The 18966-nt window shown below is 37.9% G+C and overlaps 1 protein-coding gene and 1 long non-coding RNA gene across 6 annotated transcripts in view; one reads left to right on the top strand and one right to left on the bottom strand.

Annotated features, from left to right (window-relative positions):
* The window catches only part of LOC123537885 (transmembrane protein 41A-A-like), a 210189-nt gene that overhangs the window by 108000 nt on the left and 83223 nt on the right, over nt 1–18966 (top strand). For 4 of the 5 annotated variants that reach the window (XR_006683650.2, XM_045321791.2, XM_045321790.2 and 1 more), the window contains exon 4: nt 10445–10606. The exons of the other annotated variant lie outside the window; for it this stretch is intronic. Coding sequence is in view for 3 of the 4 variants with exons in the window: in XM_045321791.2 (XP_045177726.1) it covers nt 10445–10606 (162 nt within the window). In the remaining variant the exon portion in view is untranslated. The remainder of the gene's footprint in view (nt 1–10444; nt 10607–18966) is intronic. 5 annotated transcript variants of the gene reach the window in all.
* LOC128550674 (uncharacterized) overlaps nt 1–18966 on the bottom strand; it is a 39446-nt gene that overhangs the window by 14832 nt on the left and 5648 nt on the right. The gene's annotated exons all lie outside the window — the stretch shown is intronic.

The following is an 18966-nucleotide window of genomic DNA, read 5'->3' as shown; positions in this document are numbered from 1 at the left end:
AAAACACGGTCAGTAGGTCAAATAATAGAAAAAACCTTGTGACCTCTCTAAAGGCCATATTTTTTATGGGATCTGTATGAAAGTTGATCTGAATGTTCATCTTGATGATATCTAGGTCAAGTTCGAAACTGGGTCAACTGCGGTCAAAAACTAGGTCAGTAGGTCTAAAAATAAAAAAACCTTGTGACCTCTCTAGAGGCCATACTTTTGAATGGATCTTCATGAAAATTGGTCAGAATGTTCACCGTGATAATGTCTAGGTCAAGTTTGAAAGTGGGTCACGTGCCTACAAAAACTAGGTCTAAAGGTCAATTAATAGAAAAACCTTGTGACCTCTCTAGAGGCCATATTTTTCATGGGATCTGTATGAATGTTGGTCTGAATGTTCATCTTGATGATATCTAGGTCAAGTTTGAAACTGGGTCAACTGCATTCAAAAACTAGGTCAGTAGGTCTAAAAATAGAAAAACCTTGTGACCTCTCTAGAGGCCATATTTTTCAATGGATCTTCATGGAAGTTAGTCAGAATGTTCACCTTGATGATATCTAGGTCAAGTTTGAAACTGTGTTACGTGCCAACAAAAACTAGGTCAGTAGGTCAAATAATAGAAAAACCTTGTGACCTCTCTAGAGGCCATATTTTTCTGAGATCTGTTTGAAGGTTGGTCAGAATGTTCATCTTGATGATATCTAGGTTAAGTTCGAAACTGGGTCACGTACCTTCCAAAACTAGGTCAGTAGGTCTAGAATAAGAAAAACCTTGTGACCTCTCTAGAGGCCATATTTTTCAATGGATCTTCATGAAAATTAGTCAGAATGTTCATCTTGATGATATCTAGGTCAAGTTTGAAACTGGGTCACGTGCCGACAAAAACTAGTTCAGTAGGTCAAATAATAGAAAAACCTTGTGACCTCTCTAGAGGCCATATTTTTCATTGGATCTGTATGAAGGTTGGTCTGAATATTCATCTTGATGATATCTAGGTCAGGTTTGAAACTGGGTCACATGCTGACAAAAACTAGGTCAGTAGGTCAAATAATAAAAAACCCTTATGACCTCTCTACAGGCCATATTTTTCATGGGAACTGTATGAAAGTTGGTCTGAATGTTCATCTTTAATATACCTAGATCAAGTTCGAAACTGGGTCAACTTCGGTCAAAAACTAGGTCAGTAGGTCTAAAAATAGAAAAACCTTTAGACCTCTCTAGAGGCCATACTTTTGAATGGATCTTCATGAAAATTGGTCAGAATGTTCACCGTGATAATATCTAGGTCAAGTTTGAAAGTGGGTCACGTGCCGACAAAAACTAGGTCAGTAGGTCTAAAAATAGAAAAACCTTGTGACCACTCTAGAGGCCATACTTTTGAATGGATTTTCATGAAAATTGGTCAGATTGTTCACCTTGATGATATCTAGGTCAAGTTCTAGGTCACTTGAGCTCAAAAACTAGGTCACTATGTCAAATAATAGAAAAAACAACGTCATACTCAGTTCAAAACTGGGTCATTTGGGGAGGGGTGAGCGATTCAGGACCATCATGGTCCTCTTGTTAGTGAAAATCTATCACTTAACAATTTACTACATATAAATGTGTAAAAGAAGACACTATCGAAATTTTGATAGTATAATTTTACACTATTTTCTATTTTGATATCAATTTGTATTGGGTTCTGTATCAGAAAAGTGTTTAAAGTTATTATCTGAAACCTTTAGTTCTATTTATATACATATTTCTTAATAGGTTTCAAGGAAGCTTGCCATACTCTTCTTAGTTTTCTGTTCAGAATGTAAATTGGAAGGCAGTGCATATTGTCTCATTTGATAGTACTTTGATATCCAGCTCTGGATATTTTATGAAAGTCATAAAATCAACTGTATATTCCATAAAGCAATACTGAAAACATCTTAATGTAACTATTTAACTTATTTTCAATACCATGAATAACTTTTTCTGTGTTATCTACTCTAGGTATGTTATGCTTTGGCATGTAGAGTCCATAGGCCCTAAGAGGTGTGGTTCCTTGAGCATCTGTTATGCTTTGGCATGTAGAGTCCATAGGCCCTAAGAGGTGTGGTTCCTTGAGCATCCGTAACTTTTTATTTCGCATAATTGAAGAAAACCCTGATAGATTCTTGTGCTCAAAGGATGTACCTTGAAATCACATGATAAGATATGAAATTTTGATTGAGTTTAAAATTCACCATATGTGCAACATCAGGGGTACCCTTTATCTTGGCTATGCCGTTTAACAAAATTAGATTACTTCTATAACAGCAATGATAACTTAGATCTTATCCATATGTATGTTTGCAAACTTACTTCTGGCAGCCAGTTTGAAAATTACAGGACAGTATCTTTATAATATTTATCTGAATAACCAAACTTCAGTCCCTTGAAAACTTATTTGATTTGTTTTATAATACTAAATCTTTTAACAGTAGTAGCTCATCAGTATTTGTACAAGTAACTGATTTCAGGTGGACATTTTGCGAGTGGTAAAATCTTCTGTAACATATTTAAATGGGATGGAATTACTGAACTACGCGATAGGTGATTTCGGTTATAGCTTTGACTTTTCAAGAGCTATACCTCTTTTATATGTACATGTTTGATCGAATTTAAGGCAAATTCATGGTGAGCTTTTGTGACTGCTTGATGTCCGTCGTGTGTCATGTGACGTGTAGTGTGTCCGTCAACAATTTCTAGAAAAATTTCTTCTTGAAAACCACTGGGCAGAATTACACCAAACTTCACAGGAATGATCCTTTGGTGGCCCCCTTTCAAAATTGTTCAAAAAATTTAATTCCATGCAGAATTCTAGTTGCCATGGCAACCGAAAGGAAAAACTTAAAAAAATCTACTTGTTCAAAACCGCAAGGCGTAGAGCTTTGATATTTGGCATGTGACATCATCTAATGGTCCTCTATGAAGATTATACAGATTATGCACCTGGGATGAGTTTTACATAGACTTGTATAGGAAATTTTTTATGCCCCCAAAGGGAGGCATATTAGTGTTCAACTGTCCGTCCGTCCGTCCGTTCGTTCGCTCGTTCGTTCGTTAGTTCGTTCGTCACAACGTTAACTTTTTGCATGAAGGCGCTTTACTCGCGAACCACTCACCCAGAACCTTCAAACTTCACATGCTGATAGTACTTATTGAGTATACCACCCCTACTGACTTTGGGGTCACCAGGTCAAAGGTCAAGGTCACAGGGGCCAACGTTAACTTTTTGCATGAAGGCCTTTTATTTGCGAACCACTGCACCCAGGACCTTCAAACTTCACATGCTGATAGTACTTTTTGAGTACACGACCCCTACTGACCTTGGGGTCACCAGGTCAAAGGTCAAGGCCACAGGGGCCAACGTTAACTTTTTGCATGAAGGCACTTAACTCAGGAACCACTGCACCCAGGACCTTCAAACTTCATATGCTGATGGAACTTATTGAGTACACCACCCCTACTGACTTTGGGTCACCAGGTCAAAGGTCAAGGTCACAGGGGCCAACGTTAACTTTTTGCATGAAGGCACTTTACTCGCGAACCACTTCACCCAGGAACTTCAAACTTCACATGCTGATAGTACTTTATGAATACACCAACCCTACTGACTTTGGGGTCACCAGGTCAAAGGTCAAGGTCACAGGGGCCAATGTTAACTTTTTGAATGAAGGCACTTTACATGAGTACCACTTCACCCAGGACCTTCAAACTTCACATGCTGATAGTACTTATTGAGTACACCACCCCTACTGACTTTGGGGTCACCAGGTCAAAGGTCAAGGCCACAGGGGCCAACGTTAACTTTTTGCATGAAGGCACTTAACTCACGAACCACTGCACCCAGGACCTTCAAACTTCATATGCTGATGGAACTTATTGAGTACACCACCCCTACTGACTTTGGGTCACCAGGTCAAAGGTCAAGGTCACAGGGGCCAACGTTAACTTTTTGCATGAAGGCACTTTACTCGTGAACCACTTCACCCAGGACCTTCAAACTTCACATGCTGATAGTACTTTATGAATACACCAACCCTACTGACTTTGGGGTCACCAGGTCAAAGGTCAAGGTCACAGGGGCCAACGTTAACTTTTTGAATGAAGGCACTTTACATGAGTACCACTTCACCCAGGACCTTCAAACTTCACATGCTGATAGTACTTATTGAGTACACCACCCCTACTGACTTTGGGGTCACCAGGTCAAAGGTCAAGGTCACAGGGGCCAACGTTAACTTTTGCATGAAGGCACTTTACATGCGTAACACTTCACCCAGGACCTTCAAACTTCACATGCTGATAGTACTTTTTGAGTACCCCATCCCTACTGACTTTGGGGTCACCAGGTCAAAGGTCAAGGTGCTGCGAGGGCATTTGTCACCATTAGTGACAGCTCTTGTTTAAAATCTTCTTGTCTAAAACCACAAGACATTAAGGCCTTTAATATTTGGTATGTAGCATTGTCTTGCGGTCCTCTACCAAAATTGTTCAAATTATAACCCTGGGGTGAAAAGAGGCCCTACCCCAGGGAGTCTGAAATTTTACATAGACTTGTATAGGAAAAAAATTGAAAATCTAGGCTTTTGATATTTTGTATGTTGCATTGCCTTGTTGCATCTACCAAAATTGTTCAAATTATGCCTCTGGGGTGAAAAGAGGCCCTGCCCTGGGGGTCCCAAATTTAACATAGACTTATACTATAGTATTAGTATAGGGGAAAAAAATAAAAATCTTCTTGTCTGAAAGTTCAAGGCCTAGGCCTTTGATATTTGGTATGTAGCATTGTCTAGTGGATTACTAACAAGATTGTTCAAATTATGCCCCTGTGGTGAAAAGAGGCCCCGCCCTGGGGGTCACTTGTTATACGTGTTATATAGGAATAAATACTTAAAAAATTATCAGATTATATTTCCTAGGCTGTTTAATTATAATTACCGGATGACCCCAAGGGATTAGGGGTCACTTGACTATAACCTTGACCTACTGACCTACTTTCTTGTTTTTTAGCTCACCTGAGCACAAAGAGCTCAAAGGTGAGCTTTTGTGATCGCCCTGTTTCCGTCATCTGTCCGTAGTCAACAGTTTCACTGTAAACACTCTATAGGTCACAATTTTGGCCTAATCTTAATGATACTTGGTCAGAATGTTACACTCAATAAATTCTTGGAAGAGTTCGATATTGGGTTATGTGGGGTCAAAATTTAGGTCACCAGGTCAGATCAAAGGAAAAGCTTGTTAACACTCTAGAGGCCACATTTATGACTATATCTTCATGAAACATGGTCAGAATGTTAATCTTGATGATCTTTAGGTCAAGTTTGAATCTGGGTCATTTGGGGTCAAAACTAGGTCACCAGGTCAAATCAGAGGTAAGTCTTGTTCAGAATGTAAACCTTGATGATCTTTAGGTCAAGTTAAATTCTAGGTCAGGTGGGTTCAAAAACTAGGTCACCAGGTTAAATCAAAGGAAAAGCTAGTTAACACTCTAGAGGCCACATTTATGATCATACCATAATGAAACTTGGTCAGAATGTTAATCTTGATAATCTTTAGGTCATGTTCAAATCTAGGTCAGGTGGGGTCAAAAACTAGTTTACCAGGTCAAATCAAAGGAAAAGCTAGTTAACACTCTAGAGGCCACATGTATAATAATATCTCTATGAAACTTGGTCAGAATGTTAATCTTGATGATCTTTAGGTCAAGTTCAAATCTAGGTCAAGTGGAATCAGAAACTAGGTCATCAGGTCAAATCTAAGGAAAAGCTAGTTATCACTCTAGAGGCCACATTCATAACCATATCTTAATGAAACTTTGTCAGAATGTTAATCTTGATAATCTTTAGGTCAAGTTCAAATCTGAGTCAGGTTGGGTCAAAAACTAGGTCAAAAGGTCAAATCAAGTGTAAAGCTTGTTACCACTCTAGAGGCCACATTTATGATAATATCTGTATGAAACTTGGTCAGAATGTAAATCTTGATGATCTTTAGGTCAGTTCAAATCTAAGTCATGTTGAGTCAGAAACTAGGTCACCAGGTCAAATCAAAGGAAAAGCTTGTTAACACTCTAGAGGCCACATTTATGACTATATCTTAATGAAACTTGGTCAGAATGTTAACCTTGATGATTTTTAGGTCAGGTTGAAATCTGGGTCATGTGGGGTCAAAAACTAGGTCACCAGGTCAAATCGAAGGAAAAGCTAGTTAACACACTAGAGTGAGTGAGTGAGTTGGGTTTTATGGTGAATCGACACAAAATGGTCATATATCGCCGTGTAACACTCTAGAGGCCACATTTATGACCATACCATAATGAAACTTGGTTCGAATGTTAACCTTGATGATCTTTAGGTCAAGTTCAAATCTAGGTCAGCTGGGGTCAAAAACTAGGTCACCAGGTCAAATCAAAGGAAAAGCTTGTTAGCACTCTAGAGGCCGCATTTTTGACTGTATCTTCTAGAAACTTGGTCAGAATGTTAACCTTGATGATCTTTAGGTAAAGTTCGAATCTGGGTCATGTGGAATGTGACCTACTGACCTGCTGTTTTGTTTTTAGCCCACTGTCTTCAGATGTGGGCTTTTCAAATCACTCTGCGTCGGTGGTCCGTTCGTCCGTCCATCCGTTAACAATTTTAGGAATTTTTTTCTATAACCTACAACATTCAAATTTAGACCACATGTATAGTTTTGAGTGGCTAGATGAACCTTGACATGAGTTGACCTTGATCTTGACCTAGTGACCTACTTTCACATTTCTCAAGCTACAGCCTTCAATTTTGGATCACATGCATAGTTTTGTGTACTGAAATGAACTTTGACCTTGATCTTGACCTAGTGACCTACTAACACATTTCTGTAGCTACAGCCTTCAAATTTGGACCACATGCATAAGTTTGTGTACTGAAATAAACTTTGACCTTGATTTTGACCTAGTGACCTACTTTTACATTTTTGAAGGTACAGGCTTCAGATTTCGACTACGTGCATAGTTTTGTGTTCTGAAATAAACTTTGACCTTAATTTTGACCTAATGACCTACTTTCACATTTCTCAAGCTACAGCCTTCAAATTTGGACCACATGCATAGTTTTGTGTACCGAAATGAACTTTGAGATTAACCTAGTGACCTTCTTTCACATTTCTCAAGCTGCAGGCTTTAAATTTGAACCACATGTAAAGTTTTGTGTTCTGAATTGAAATTTGACCCTTTTTATCCCCCGCCGATGAAATCAGGAGGGGGGTATTGAAATGGCGTTGTCGGTCCGTCCGTGCATCTGTCCGCAGCCATTTCTCAGTAACTAGCTGGTAGAATTTCATGAAACTTGAAAAAAACATGAACCAACATACTGCGATGATGCCCGTCAAGTTTTTTTTTGGATTGGTCAATTTTCCTTAGAGTTATTGCCCTTGATTTAATGAAAAATCCACGTCTGCAGCCATTTCTCAGTAATAAGCTGGTAGAATTTCATGAAACTTGAAATAAATATGAACCAACATACTTCGATGATGCCTGTCATTTTTTAGCTCACCTGTCACAAAGTGACAAGGTGAGCTATTGTGACGGCTTGATGTCCGTCGTCAGTCGTGCGTAGTGCGTCATGCGTCGTCCGTCAACAATTTCTAAAAAAATCTTCTTCTTGAAAACTACTAGGCAGAATTACACCAAACTTCACAGGAATGATCCTTGGATGGCCCCCTTTCAAAATTGTTCAAAGAATTGAATTCCATGCAGAACTCTGGTTGCCATGGCAACCGAAAGGGAAAACTTTAAAAATCTTCTTGTCCAAAACCACAGGACCTAGGGCTTTGATATCTGGTGTGTAGCATCATCTAGTGGTCCTCTACCAAAATTGTTCAAATTATCCCCCTAGGGTCAAATTTGGCCCGCCCCTGGGGTCACATGGTTTATATAGACTTATATAGGGAAAACTTTGAAAATCTTCTTGTACAAAACCACATGGCCTAGGGCTTTGATATTTGGTATGTAGCATCATCTGGTGGTCCTCTACCAAGATTGTTCAAATTATCCCCCTAGGGTCAAATATGGCCCCACCCCGGGGATCACATGGTTTATATAGACTTATATAGGGAAAACTTTGAAAATCTTCTTGTACAAAACCACATGGCCTAGGGCTTTGATATTTGGTATGTAGCATCATCTAGTGGTCTTCTACCAAGATTATTCAAATTATCCCCCTAGGGTCAAATATGGCCCCACCCCGGGGTCCCAAGTTTTACAAAGACTTACATAGGAAAAAAAGTTTAAAAATTTTCTTGTCTGAAACCACAACACTTACACCTTAGATATTTGGTTTGTAGCATTGTCTTATGGTCCTCAACCAAAATTGTTCAAATTGTACCCCTTGGGTGAAAAGAGGCCCTGTCCTGGGGGTCCCAAGTTTTATATAGACTTGTATAGGAAAAAGCTTTAAAAATCTTCTTGTCTGAAACCATACAACCTAGGCTTTTGATATTTAGTATGATGCTTTGTCTAGTAGTCCTCTACCAAAATTGTTCATATTATGCCCCTGGGGTTAAAAGAGGCCCTGCCCTGGGGTCACTTAGTTATTATGTGAGTTATATAGGAAAAATACTTAAAAAATCATCTGATCCTATTTCCAAGACTGTTTAATTATAATTACCTAATGACCCCAAGTAATATGATGTCACTTGACTGTGACCTTAACCTACTGACCTACTTACTTGTCTTTTAAGATACAGCCTTGAAATTTTGATGACATACACAGTTTTGCACACAAATCGTAAAACTGAATTTCATTGACCATGAATGTAACCTAGTGACTTTCTTAATATTTTATCATCAGTTTGACATTTGAAACATGTAGCTCATATTACTCAGGTGAGCGATCCAGGGTCATCATGACGACCCTCTTGTTTTTCAATTGGTCAATCTTCCATAGGGTTATTGCCCTTTGATTGTTTAAAAATCTACAGATTTGTACATAACAAACCAACCAATTGGTAGAATTTCATTAAACTTCTTTCATTCTTTTCCATGAAAATTTATTATAAAGATGTGAAGTTTTGTATCCACACCTGGTCACCACCTTGGTCACACCCCCCCCCCCCCCCCCCCAAAAAAAAAAAATTAAAAAAAATTCATTCCTTTTTATTATTATTTCTTTTCAAACCTTCCATGAATATTTATCAGCATGCAAAGTTGTACCATTCCCCCACCTCACTCTCCCCTCAGTCTTGCCCACCACCCCGATCATGCATCCCTCCATCCCCCACCCATTTTTTTTTTCATCATTTTTAATTTTCCATCAATATTTATAATCAACATGTGAAATTTTGTACCCTCACCTGGTCACCCCTGCTCTCCCCCCCCCCCCCCCCCCCCCCCACCCCCCAAAAAAACCCATTCATTTTCTGTTAAAATGATTTTGACTAATGAAATTATTTGCTTCTTAGTAACATCCTTAACTTTTTGCCATTCCTCACTACAAGCCCTTTCGGTGGGGAATACCAATTCATCGAATTTGCTTGTTCACCTAGTACCTATTTTCACATTTCTTAAGGTACAGCCTTCAAATTTAAAGCACATGCATAGTTTTGTGTACCAAAATGAACTTTGACCTTGAAATTGATCTAGTGACATACTTTCACATTTCTCAAGCTACAGCTTTCAAATTTGGACCACATGCATGGACCACATGCACAGTTCTGTGTACCGAAATGAACTTTGACCTTGACTTTGACCTTGAGCTAGTCTTGAAATTTGGAACATTCAAAAATGGTTCAATGATGGCGCCAAGATCACTCTGTGATCTCTTGTTTAAGATACAGCCTTGAAATTTGGATGACATGTACAGTTTTGCACACTGATCTTAAAACTGACTTCAATGACAATGAATGTGACCTACTGACCTACTATCTTCAGATAAGCGATACAGGGCCTTCAGGGCCCTCTTGTTTAAGATACAGCCTTGAAATTTGGCAGACATGTACAGTTTTGCACACCGATCTTAAAACTGACTTTCAGTGACCATGAATTTGACCTACTGACCTACTTTCTAATATTTTAGCATCAGTTTGCCATTTTAAACTTGTGGCTCATATTACTCAGGTGAGTGATTCAGGGTCATCATGACCCTCTTGTTCATCATCCTAATCAGCGTTATCACTGTGCAATGTTAAATTGTATTCATTAGACACCAACGTTTTTAAAATTGCCATTAAATTTTACTGACATGTTGTACAGACCGACATCCACCCTTTAAAGTTTCCTGAATGATAGTATAACATCATGGTATAGCTCAACCTTTGCCTAATTACTGGGTTACGACTTTCAATTTTTTTGGCCTTGGCCCACAGACCACAAAAAGGTACTAACTGCCGACTTTGCTCTATGCTTTGTGAAAAATGTCTCTGGGCTAGGGACGTTGGTACAATTTTTACAATTTTTTGTTTCAGAATGTATTAGGAGGAGCATTATTTGGGACATGGAGAGCATTTCTTATGGCATGTGTGTTAACTGCATCAGGCGCCACCTTTTGCTATCTTTTGTCTTGGTGTTTTGGGAAGTCCTACATTGAAAAATTCTTCCCAGATAAAGTGCAGTTTATGCAGAAAAAGGTGACATATAATATATATATATATATATATATATCATGTTGCAAAATTCATATTATTGCCCATATTATTGTTAATTTCACATTTGTTTGGTTTCATTTTTAGCTCACCTGAGCACAAAGTGCTTATGGTGAGGTATTGTGATCACGCTGTGTCTGTCATCCATCCGTCCATCGTTAATATTTGTGTTTTAAACAACATCTCCTCCAAAACCACAGAATGGATTTTGATGAAACTTGGCCTGGATGTTCCTTGGGTGGTCCTCTACCAAAGTTGTTCAAACTGTTTCGCTTGGTTGCATATAGGGGCCACCAGAGCTATGGTTCGATTTTGAAATAATTTCACATAAATGGTCCTTATGTCACCCTCTACCAAGATTATTCAAGTAATACCAATTTGTCAAAAAACATGGCCGCCAGAGGGCATGGCCTCTTTTCCCTTTATGTTAATAGTGGAATTTTTTAAAATCTTGTGTGAAACTGCTGGCCCGATTTCAAAATAATTTTACACAAATGGGCGTGGTTACTTTTCCCTATATGTACATAGTGGAAACTTTTCTCTTATGTAATTGCTAGCCATATTTTAAAATAATTTCACAAAAATGGTCCTTGTGTGACCTTATACAAATGATGTTCATTTTTTCTGATTTGTCAAAAAACATGGCCGCCAGAGGGCGTGGTTACTTTTCATCAACAATTGTTTTAATCTCCAAAACCACTGAATGAAATTTGATGAAACTTTACACAAACGATCTCTGGGTAGCTCTCTTTCAAAGTTATTCAAATGGTTCCAGTTCATTGAACATACAGGTCTTTTTGGTTAAAAATAGGTTTCCAACTATCAGACTTTAAAAATCCTTTTCTCTAGAGCTTTGATATTTGGCATGTGATATAAGGGTTTGACTCTCTACCCTTATTGTCCAAATTATTGCCCTAAGGTGAAAAATGGCCACGCCCCTGTGTGTCACATGTACTTACTTATAGGCTTGTATATAAGAAACTTTGAAAATCTTCTTCTATGAATCCATTATAACTAGAGCCTTGATATTTGGCATGTGATATCAGAGTTTTACTGTCTACCGTAATTATTCAAATTATTGTCATAGGTTCAGAAATATGTGTGACATGTATATATAATATAGGCTAACATAGAAGAAAGCTAACCCTGTACTTGTACCATTACGTTATATAAACACACTTGAAGCCATGTACACAGGTGAGCGCTTAAGGGTCAATGACTCTTGTTTTATGTGTTTTTTAGCTTCACTATTCGGAGAATAGAGGTGCTATTCTACTCACCCCGGCGTTGGCGTTAGCTCTTGGTTAAAGTTTTTAGGCAATCTTTGTTTTTCTTTTTTACTATTGCTTATATCTTACTGTAACTTCACATTAACATTGTTCAGCATGTAAACAAAGTATGTGCAGGGGCTGGGCCCATTATACCCAAGGTTAAGGTCACCAAGGTGTTATACTTGTAATTATTTTCATGTTAAATTTTTTCGAAAGCTTCGTTTAAAGACATATCTTTGGTACTTTAAAAGATATTAAATGACTTGAAATTAAAAACATCATCTGCATGTGTGGTTACAGTCCCCATAACTCTAATTGATAATGACTTGAAACTTAAAATGAAGAATGTCAGTACCCCTTCCATACTTGACCTTTAACCCCTCTGAGTAGTAGGGTCTTTTTTATCCCCCGGCTAAAGGCGAAGGGGATATTAGAAATGCTCTCCGTCCGTCCGTCCGTCCGCAACGATCTTTGTCCGGAGCATAACTCCAAAAGTACTGGAGGGATTTTCTTCAAACTTCATACACTGATAGAAATCATTGGGAGGAAGTGCAGTGTGCAAGAACAATAACTCTACCTTACCTATTTTTTGAGTTATTCCCCTTTATCTTATTTTCTTAGAAAAATTTGTCCAGAGCATAACTCCAAAAGTACTGGAGGGATTTTCTTCAAACTTCATACACTGATAGAACACATTGGGAGGAAGTGCAGTGTGCAAGGACAATAACTCTACCTTGCCTATTTTTGAGTTATTCTCCTTTATCTTATTTTCTTAAAAAAATTTGTCTGGAGCATAACTCCAAAAGTACTGGAGGGATTTTCTTCAAACTTCATACACTGATAGAACACATTGGGAGGAAGTGTAGTGTGCAAGGACAATAACTCTACCTTGCCTATTTTTTGAGTTATTCCCATTATCATATTTTCTTAAAAAAAATTTGTCTGGAGCTTATCTTTTTCATGCATAGAGGGATTTTGATAACTTGGCACAAATGTTCACCACCACGAGACAGAGTGTCATGCGTAAGATCCTGGTCCCTAGGTCTAAGGTCAAGGTCACACTTAGAGGCCAAAGGTCAGATACAAGAATGACTTTGTCCGAAGCATTTCTTCTTCATGCATGGAGGGATTTTGATGTAACTTTGCACAATTATACACCATTATGAAACGAAGTGTCATGCGCAGTTCCCTTCTTTAAAATGACTTCCCTTTGTTGTTACTTTAAATAGCTTTTATTGTAACTTTTTCATTACTAGACGTAGGGAAAAATCGAGACCACTTATCTGTAGTACAACATGAATAATACATCCAATTTTGGGGTGTATTTTGACCAATCTCTACCTGGTAAAGATTTTTGTGTGGACTTACAATTTGTTTGTTTTTTTGTTTTTTTTAAAGATTAACTTCCCTTAGTTGTTACTATAGATAACTTATATTGTAACATTTTTATAATTGACCATAGGGAAAAAACAAGACCACTTTTCTGTGGTACAACATGGATGTAACTTTCCAATTTTAGGTGTTTTTTAAGATATCTCTACCTGGTAAGAAGTTTTTTTAGGCCCCCGAAGGGAGGCATATAGTTTTTGAACCGTCTGTCGGTCTGTCAGTCTGTCTGTCCGCAATTTTCGTGTCCGGTCCATATCTTTGTCATCGATGGATATATTTTCAAATCACTTGGCATGAATGTGTACCACAGTGAGACGACGTGTCGCGCACAAGACCCAGGTCCGTAGCTCAAAGGTCAAGGTCACACTTAGACGTTAAAGGATAGTGCATTGATGGGCGTGTCCGGTCCATATCTTTGTCATCCATGGATGGATTTTCAAATAACTTGGCATGAATGTGTACCTCAGTAAGACGACGTGTCGCGCGCAAGACCCAGATCCGTAGCTCAAAGGTCAAGGTCACACTTAGACGTTAAAGGATAGTGCATTGATGGGTGTGTCTGGTCCATATCTTTGTCATCCATGGATGGATTTTCAAATAAATTGGGATGAATGTGTACCTCAGTAAGACGACGTGTCTTGCGCAAGACCCAGGTCCATAGCTCAAAGGTCAAGGTCACACTTAAACGTTAAAGGATAGTGCATTGATGGGCGAGTCCGGTCCATATCTTTGTCATCCATGGATGGATTTTCAAATAACTTGGCATGAATGTGTACCACAGTAAGATGACGTGTCGCGCGCAAGGCCCAGGTCTGTAGCTCAAAGGTCAAGGTCACACTTAGACGTTAAAGGTCATTTTTCATGATAGTGCATTGATGGGCGTGTCCGGTCCATATTTTTGTCATTCATGCATGGATTTTAAAATAACTATGCATGAATGTGTGGCACAGTAAGACGACGTGTCACGCGCAAGACCCAGCTCCGTAGGTCAAAGGTCCTAAACTCTAACGTCGGCCATAACTATTCATTCAAAGTGCCATTGGGGGCATGTGTCATCCTATGGAGACAGCTCTTGTTGTGGACTTAGAAAAACAAAAGACTTACAATGATTACTAAACAACCACAAAATTAAAATTCCATTTGCAAATACAGCTGCTAGAGTAAAGAAATTTGCTGTGACAGGCGTATATTGTGACATTCTGGCACTCTTGTTCCCTGTTAGCTTTCCATTCCTTCTTTTTACAGTAGCCATATAGAAAAACATCATAGCTATACTGTTCATGAAAATTAATAAAATTTAGCAGTAAACCACCTCACCACTGACTTATTCTTTCTTCCACATCTTTAAAACCCCTGATGCGGACCACAACTAAACGGTTCTTCAAAGTTTTCCCCAGAATTAGTACTTTCAGACACTAACTTGCCAGGAACTTTAGCCTTCAATTATAATATGCCCGGCGGGGGGATTGGCCATGTCTAACATGGCTCTTGTTATATCTTGGTGTATCTTCCTTTTAAGGTAGAGGTCTCTTATTGAGACACAAATTCATTTTACTGTCAAATCGCTGAATTATTAGTGGAGCGCGCTGTCTTACAGACAGCTCTTGTTTAGCTTTTGTGATCACTCACAATCTATCCGAATTTGTGTCATGCATATCTCAAGAAGTATTTGATCCAGAGTCATCAAACTTTTTCAGGATTGTCATTCAGCATGTGAAGTTGTTCACCTGGTATGGATTTCAAAAACAACCAGACCAGACTTACGGCCCTTGGTTGTCAAAAATAAGCATAAAAAATGTATAAAAGTTTGTGTTGCATGTATCTTAAAAGGGGTAAATTTTGACCTAGGATTAAATATTGTAGGAATGTTGTTCAGCATGTGAAGTTGTGCACCTTATGTTTTGTTTGATATTTCACTCACCCAGACTAGAGTTATAGCTCTTGACTTAGTCAGAAGTATGCATAAAAGGGTATAAAAGTTTGTGTCGCACATATCTTTAAATGTGAAGTTGTGCACATCGGATTTTGTTGGTGATTTCTGTTGGCCATATCAGAGTTATGGCATTTGCTTTTGTCAAAAATATGTATGAAGGGTATACAAGTTCATATTGCATGCTCTCAAAAAATATTTGTCTTAGAGTCATAAAACATCAGATGTTTGTTAATAGCATGTGAAATTGTGCATCTTGTGTTCTGTTGACTCAGTCATACCAAAGTTCTGGCCCTTGACTTAGTGAAAAATACGCATTAAGTGATTAAAAGTTTGTGTTGCATATGTGTTCAAAAATATTTCACCTAGAGTCATGAAAACCATGCGGGACATATGAATTTGTGCACCTGAATTTTGTTCAGGATTTCTATTTGCAAGACTTTTGTTATACCCTTGACTTAATCAAAAATAAGCATTAAGGGCATAAAAGTTTATGTCCCATATATCACAAGAATTGTTTGACCTAGACATTAGATAATTGTTACATAGTATATGAAGTTTTGCACCTGGTGTTCTGTTTGGGATTTCACTTGCCCAGACCAGAGTTATGGTCCTTGACTGAGCTTAAAGAACACATAAAGTGCTTAAAGGTTTATGTTCATCTTAAAAGATATTTATTTCTCCCCACCCTTTTGCCCTGTCTGTCTGTCACACTTCATTCCCCCCTCCCACACACTGAGGGAGACATTTGGATTTTGCCTTTCATTTCCAATCAATAGCTGGAGAGCTATTTCACCTACAACCTTCAGACTTTATAGGATGGTAGTGCTAATGGAGTAAATGACCCCTATTGTTTTTGTGGTCGCTTCATCGAAGGTCAAGGACGCAGGGGCCTAAACATGGAAAACCATTTCTGATCAATAACTTGAGAACCATTTTACTTGAATGTTGAAACTTCATTGATTATTGGACATGCAGAATGAATGACCCCTATTGATTTTGGGGTCAGTCAATCAAAGGTCAAGGTCACAGGTGCCAGAATCTGTCACACTTCATTTCTGATCAATAACTGAAGAACCATTTGACTTAGAACTTTCAAACTTCATAAGTTGATAGGGCTTATAGACACATCACATCATATAACACAAGGACCATAACTCTAACACCAGTATTTAACAGCCACCAGGATATCTTTGCAAAACCAGGATTTTGGCAAACTTTACTACTATTTTAAAGTGACTTAGGAACTTCTATTTTTGTTTGGATGGTAGTTTAGGGACCATGTTAGCAGTAAACAATTGAATTTTGTAATATTTTAAAATTATTTATGTGCAAAAAAAATCAATTAAAAAATTTCGTCTGATCAGATTTTTCCAAAATCTGATTGGATATATATGATGTCCGATCGGATTTTTTGAAAATCCAGTCGGACTTTTTTCCCATATTTCGGCGTGATGGATTTTTTTCCGGGCGGAAAACCTTAAATTTTTATCAAAGAAATAAATGGTATATTTAACTTGATTTTGTGTTGTACAGTAATTTTGTCTGGGTTTGAGATGAATTCAGTGATAAATAAAAAATCCCATTTTAAAAGGTGGAAAAAATCTGATTGGACATTTTCAGGAAAAACATCAGATTTGTTGTTGGCAGTTATTAATATGATAAAATAAATACTCTTATACATAAAATGTTAATTATAATACTCTGTGGACAGAACAAATTGTTTTTAAAAAATCTAAAATCCAATTGGATTTATTTCTAATTTTAAATGCTGGATTTTTTTCCAATTTCAAAAATTGGAAAAATATCCACCTTAAAAAATTCGACTTTTTCCAATTTTAAATATGTGCTCAATTCTATTGCCAGATATGCGACTTTCTGAAATATATATATCACGTCTTTCTGAAATATATATATCAAGCTTGTTGCAATTCTTTATGTTTTAAAACTTACCATCTATGTTGCTCTTAGATAAATAAACAAATAAATTTACCATATTTGTCTTCATTTTTAACCAGGTTTTCGTTGAAAACCTGAGTTATTAGATTGGGGTATGTCGTCGGGCGGGCGGACGGACGGCGGCGTCAAACTGGGGTTTCCGGTCAATAACTTTTGTTTTGGTAAAGATATTTGAATATAACTTGGTATGTATGTAGCTTATATCAAGACAAAGGCTGGGATTGATTTTGGGGTTTCTGGGGTCAAGGTCAAGGTCACTGTTACTTAAAATAGAAAAAGGGTTTCCGGTCAATAACTTTTGTTTCGGTAAAGATATTTGAATAAAACTTGGTATGTATGTAGCTTATATCAAGACAAAGGCTGGGATTGATTTTGGGGTTTCTGGGGTCAAGGTCACTGTTACTTAAAATAAAAAAAGGGTTTCCGGTCAATAACTTTTGTTTCGATAAAGATATTTGAATAAAACTTGGTATGTATGTGGCTTATATCAAGACAAAGGCTGGGATTGATTTTGGGGTTTCTGGGGTCAAGGTCAAGGTCACTGTTACTTAAAATAGAAAAGGGTTTCCGGTCAATAACTTAACTTAGGAATGACCTATCATGATGAAACTTGGTGTATAGAAAACTTATATAAAGTTGTAGCTTGGGATTGATTTTGGGGTTTCTGGGATCAAGGTCAAGGTCATTGTTACTAAAAATAGGGTTAGGGTTAGGTTAGGGTTAGGGTTGTGCTTTAAAGTGGTGCACTGTGATTCAGTATACTTTTTTATTCTTATGAAAAGTGTTGAAAACCTGGTTTCGTGGCATTGCCGCGTTTCTTGTTGAACTCTGTTACTATAAAATTACTGACCAGCGAGCCATAGAATATCGTCTGGTACTCCCAGAAAGTGAGCAAATGTGATTTTCTTCCATTATATACTATGGCTTAACATCTTTGTGCCCTTGGTGGGGGGCATATAGATTTGGTCTTGTCCGTCCATCCGTGCGTTCGTCCGTCCGTCTGAAGTTCGTGATGCGCCTAGCTCAAAAAGTGTTTGATATAAATTGATGAAACCTTGCATGAGTCTTTATCATGATATGAAATTGCGCACCTCCTATTTTTCGTCTGGGTCTGCCCTCTATTTTTAGAGTTATGGCCCATGAAATAGTCAAAAATGCACATTTTCACCTTGTGACACGCCTAGCTCAAAAAGTATTTGATATAGATTCATGAAACTTTGCATGAGTCTTAATCATGATATGAACTTGCGCACCTCCTATTTTTATCCCCCGACGATATAGTTTTGGCATTGTCCATCCGTCCGTCCGTCCTTCCGTCTTTCCGTCAGTCCGTCCGTCCGGAGCCATATCTAGGAAATGGTTGGGAATATTTATTTAAAACTTCATATACGTGTTCACCACAATGAGTTCTTGCCGCCCGTCAAGTTTCAGTCAGATTGCCCAAGTAACACCAGAGTTATGGCCCTTAGAAGTTTCTAGTGTTAACTATATAGGGTACTATAAATATGGCAATTTCTGCATCATAACTTTTGATATATTTGACCTAGAACTATGAAACTTAAACAGAATTTAGATCACCATAATGTGGTTGTGTACACACAATTTCATTTGGATTTATTTGTAAATTAAGAGTTATTGCCCTTTAATTGTTTAAAAATCCACATATTTGTACATAACAAACTTACCATTTGGTACAATTTCATTAAATTTCTTTCATTCTTTTCCATGAACATTTATTGTAAACATGTGAAGTTGTGTACCCACACCTGGTCACCCCCTTACCTTGATCACACACC

Source organism: Mercenaria mercenaria, chromosome 18 (assembly GCF_021730395.1).
Source record: "Mercenaria mercenaria strain notata chromosome 18, MADL_Memer_1, whole genome shotgun sequence".
Taxonomy (NCBI): Eukaryota; Metazoa; Mollusca; class Bivalvia; order Venerida; family Veneridae; genus Mercenaria; species Mercenaria mercenaria.
The sequence above is the reverse complement of the archived record's forward strand: the minus strand, read 5'-3'. Positions and strand labels throughout refer to the sequence as shown.